Below are 5,000 nucleotides of genomic sequence, written 5' to 3'. Positions count from 1 at the left end.
AATAACATAATATAGCATGAATTTAGAAGAAGAAAATGAGGTCACAGTGTTCGGTATAGACATATGTACAATGTTCTGAGTTACCATATAATATACAATACACAATACTATGCAGTGTACTAATGTACAGTACTATCTAGTGCAAAGCAGAAATGGGATGAGGTACAATTTTAGGTACAATTTACAGTAAGGTGTACGAGTTGTAGTGCAATCTTTCATCCATAAATATAAAGTGTGGGGAGTGGGTGCTACAGTGTGTTTGTTTAAAGTGGGTGTGTGCTATAAGTGTGTGGAGTGGGTGCTACAGTGTGTTTGTTTAAAGTGAGTGTGTGCGTGTGGATGTGTGTGCTATGTGCGTTTGGTGGTTGTTGTTGTGTAGTGTTCATTCATTGTTCGTTTAGCAGCCTGATGGCCTGGGGATAGAAGCTTCTTCTGAGTCTTTCTGTGCTCGCCTTGAGACTCCTGTATCGCTTGCCTGACCGCAGCAGTTCAAAGAGGCAGTTGTTCGGGTGACTGGAGTCTTTAATGATTCTCTTAGCCTTGCCCTTGCAACGCTTGTAGTAAATGTTCTGGAGGGTGGGGAGCCCCCCTCCAATTGTGCGTTCGGCTGAACGTGTCACTCTTTGTAGTCTGCTTTGGTCTTGTGCAGTGCTATTCCCAAACCAGGAGGTGATGTTGCCGGTCAAGATGCTCTCTATTGTACATGAGTAGAAGTTCTTAAGGATCTTCTGGCTGACTTGGAACTTCCTTAGGCGCCTGAGGAAGTAGAGGCGTTGTCGTGCCTTCTTCACAACACTGTTAATGTGTGTGGTCCATGTCAAGTCCTCGGATATGTAGGCTCCGAGGTACTTAAAGCTGTTGACTCTCTCAACCGGTGCCCCGTCGATGCTGAGGGGGCTGTAGTCCTTGACCCCCGACCTCCTGAAGTCCACAATCATCTCCTTTGTTTTGCTGACGTTCAGGGAGAGGCTGTTTTCCTGGCACCATCCCGCCAGGACCTTGACCTCTTCCAGGTAGGCCCTCTCGTCGTTGGCAGAGATCAGGCCCACCACCACTGTGTCGTCAGCAAATTTGACGATTGTATTGCTACTCCGCTGAGCCACACAGTCGTGTGTGTACAGGGAGTAGAGGAGGGGACTCAGAACACAGCCCTGGGGGGCCCCTATGTTGAGGGTGATGGATGAGGAGGTGCAGTTGCCTGCTCTCACCACCTGGGGTCTGCCAGTCAGGAAGTCCAAGACCCACTGGCAGAGGTCATAGCCCAAGCCCAGGTCCCTGAGCTTGGCTATGAGTATGGAGGGGACTATGGTATTGAATGCCGAGCTGTAGTCGATGAATAGCATTCTCACATAGTTCCCCTGCCTCTTGTCCAGGTGTGATGCTGCTGTGTGCAGCACATGGGATATGGCGTCCTCCGTGGACCTGTTGGGGCGGTATGCAAATTGCAGGGGGTCCATGTTGATGGGGAGGGAGGAGCAGATGTAGCCCTTTACTAGCTTCTCAAAGCACTTCATGGCTATGGAGGTGAGAGCTACAGGGCGGTAGTCGTTGAGGCAAGCAGGCTTGGATTTTTTGGGTACAGGGATAATAGTGGACTTCTTCAGGCAGGTGGGGATGACAGCCTGTTCTAAGGACAGGTTAAATATGTCAGTGAATACTGGGGCCAGTTGGTCGGCACAGACTTTTAGGACGCGGCCGGGGATGCCGTCTGGACCTGCTGCCTTCCTGATATTCACTTTTTTAAAGGTCCGCCTCACCTCATGCTCTGTTACCCTGAACACTGTGCCTCCATCAGCAGCCGACCCCCCCCCCCCCCATTGCCGAGGCTTGTGAGCTGGTGTTGTTATTACCAGCATCAAACCTCGCATAGAAGGTATTGAGGTCATTTGCTAAGGAGATGTCACTGTTCAGTTTGAGGGAGGCGCCTTTGTAGTCTGTCATCGTTTTGAGCCCCTGCCACATAGCTCTAGAGTCAGCTTGTTCAAACTGGAGTTCAATTTTATCCCTGTAGCGTCGTTTGGCCTCTGACACTGTCCTCCTTACGTTGTATCGCGCCACCTTGTGGTCATTCATGTTGCCTGCCTCTAGGCCGTCGTTGTATGCTTTGGTGCGCTCTCTCAGAGCTTCACGGACGGATTTGTCTACCCAGGGTTTTTGATTTGGGTAAACTTTCATTTTGGTAGTGGGGATTGTTTCTTTCACCCTAGTACAAACATAGTCCAGCACTGTCTCCGTGTAGACATTAATGTTATCTGTGTCGCGGAACACATTCCAGTCTGTGTGGTGAAACACTGACCGGATCGTCTCCTCTGACGTCACATCCCATTTCTGCACCTCTCGCGAGACTACGGGAGTACTTTTAATTCTCTGTCTGTACTTTGGTGAAAGAAAGATGGACGCGTGATCTGACTTACCAAAGCCACTATCAGAATGAGCCTTGTAGCCACCTTTAAATTGCGTGTAACAGTGATCTAGGATGTTACCGCCTCTGGTGTTGCAAGTCACATGCTGATAGAAGTCAGGCAATACCTTTCTCAGATTGGCGCTATTGAAATCTCCCAGAACTAAAATGGCGGCGTTAACATTCGCCACTTGGATTCTATTTACCTCGTCGTGTAGTCTGGAGAGCGCAACCTTGTTGCTGGCTTGCGGTGGAATATACACTCCGACCAGGACGATCGCCGTTAACTCCCTCGGGAGGAAGAAAGGACGACACTTGATGGTTATATATTCCAGTTCTGGGGAGCAGTGGTTGGATAATTCCTTCACGTTAGTTGGATCGCTCCAATTTTTGTTAAACATGAAGGCAATACCTCCTCCACGTTGTTTACCGGACTCTGCTGATGTCCGATCCTTGCGATGGATAAAGAAGTGATCAGCCGGTTGAATTGCGTGGTCTGGGACGTCCGGCGTCAACCACGTCTCGGTGAAGCAGAGGACGTTGCAGTCCCTAACGTCTCTTTGATATTGAATCCTTGCTCGGATGTCATCCAGTTTATTGTCAATTGATTGTACATTGGCTAGCAATATACTGGGCAGTGGTGTACGGTGGCGTCTGGATCTCAGCCTGTTACGGATCCCAGCCCTCTTCCCTCGCCGTCTGGTTCCTCTGTTCCTGGGGTCTAGGAACAAAGGATCTGGTCCTGATCTCCGGAGAATTTCTTCAGGCCATTGATGCGGTTCGGAAAGCTGATCCAGTGAGTAATCCAGTTGGTAAGTTTCCCGTAATCCAATGTCTATGAGTGACTGACGGTCATATACATTAAATGCACCAACAGTTGGTACGAACAAAACTCTAAAAACTATAAATATTAACAAAAGTAAACACAGTCTCGACGGAGCGAACAGAGAGGCAGCCGGTCTGTCTGTCTGTCTGTCTGTCTGTCTGTCTGTCTGTCTGTCTGTCTGTTTATTTATCTATATGTCTGTCTGTTTATCTATCTATCTATGTCTGTCTGTCTAAAATATGTATATACATTCTAAAATATACAGTAACATACAGTAATATACAGTCAAATGTACAGTAATAGGTGTAAAGGTAAAAAGTCCAGGAGTTTGTACTTAGTGTCCCTCTGTGCTTAATGAGGTACAGTGAGGCGTTATAGAGTATGATGGCTGTCGGAATGAAGGACTTCCTGTGCCGTTCAGTGTTGCATCTTGGGAGTCGTAGTCTAACACTGAACTATAACCTCTATATGTATTGTGTATGTACGTGCACGTGGTGGTAGGCCTGCCCACCTGTATCCCTGCACACACACACACACACAGCTGTAACCTCTATATGTTTATAGATTTATTTATAGATAGATATAGTTTATAGATTTGCTTGCTTGTCCTACTGCCTTAGCCAAACTCGACCCGCTTCACCACGCCGCTCTGAGATGCGTCTCGGTCTCAATGGGTTTTTATTTGTTCTGGTTAAATAAAGGTTTGATGATGTGTATGTATGTACGTGCACGTGGTGGTCGGCCTGTATATGTACGTGCACGTGGCCCACCTGTAGCCCTGCAGACACACACAGCTGTATCCGTCCTGCTGGTCCACACACTGGGCCGCGTGCTGACAGTGGTGGTCCTGGCACTCGTCGTAATCTATACTGCATGCAGGCCCCACCCAGCCAGGGAGGCACACACACCTGGGAACACACACACACACACACACACACACACACACACACACACACACACACACACACACACACACACACACACACACACACACACACACACACACACACACACACACACACACACACACACACACACACACACACACACACACGACAAGGGAGTGTCATGGTTTCTCCATAGAGCCTCATTATACTTTTAGTCACGGGAGTGTCATGGTTTCTCCATAGAGCCCCATTATACTTTTAGTCAGGGGAGTGTCATGGTTTCTCCATAGAGCACATTATACTTTTAGTCAGGGGAGTGTCATGGTTTCTCCATAGAGCCCCATTATACTTTTAGTCAGGGGAGTGTCATGGTTTCTCCATAGAGCTCCGTTATACTTTTAGTCAGGGGAGTGTCATGGTTTCTCCATAGAGCCTCATTATACTTTTAGTCAGGGGAGTGTCATGGTTTCTCCATAGAGCCCCATTATACTTTTAGTCAGGGGAGTGTCATGGTTTCTCCATAGAGCTCCGTTATACTTTTAGTCAGGGGAGTGTCATGGTTTCTCCATAGAGCTCCGTTATACTTTTAGTCAGGGGAGTGTCATGGTTTCTCCATAGAGCCTCATTATACTTTTAGTCAGGGGAGTGTCATGGTTTCTCCATAGAGCTCCGTTATACTTTTAGTCAGGGGAGTGTCATGGTTTCTCCATAGAGCTCCATTATACTTTTAGTCAGGGGAGTGTCATGGTTTCTCCATAGAGCCCCATTATACTTTTAGTCAGGGGAGTGTCATGGTTTCTCCATAGAGCCCGTTATACGTCACGTGACTCAGTTGGTATTGCTTATTGGCTCGAACACGGTATATACAGTACCAACTGCCAACATA

General features: G+C 47.8%; 1 protein-coding gene across 1 annotated transcript in view; it reads right to left on the bottom strand.

Annotated features, from left to right (window-relative positions):
* The window catches only part of LOC311231815 (slit homolog 1 protein-like), a gene marked incomplete at both ends in the record, with an annotated part of 117,847 nt that overhangs the window by 51,247 nt on the left and 61,600 nt on the right, over positions 1 to 5,000 (bottom strand). The window contains one exon of the mRNA XM_084318438.1: positions 3,998 to 4,135. Coding sequence (XP_084174564.1) covers positions 3,998 to 4,135 — 138 coding nt within the window. The remainder of the gene's footprint in view (positions 1 to 3,997; positions 4,136 to 5,000) is intronic.

Source organism: Notolepis coatsorum (genome assembly GCF_963971535.1).
Source record: "Notolepis coatsorum genome assembly, chromosome: 7".
Classification (NCBI taxonomy): domain Eukaryota; kingdom Metazoa; phylum Chordata; class Actinopteri; order Aulopiformes; family Paralepididae; genus Notolepis; species Notolepis coatsorum.
The sequence above is the reverse complement of the archived record's forward strand: the minus strand, read 5'-3'. Positions and strand labels throughout refer to the sequence as shown.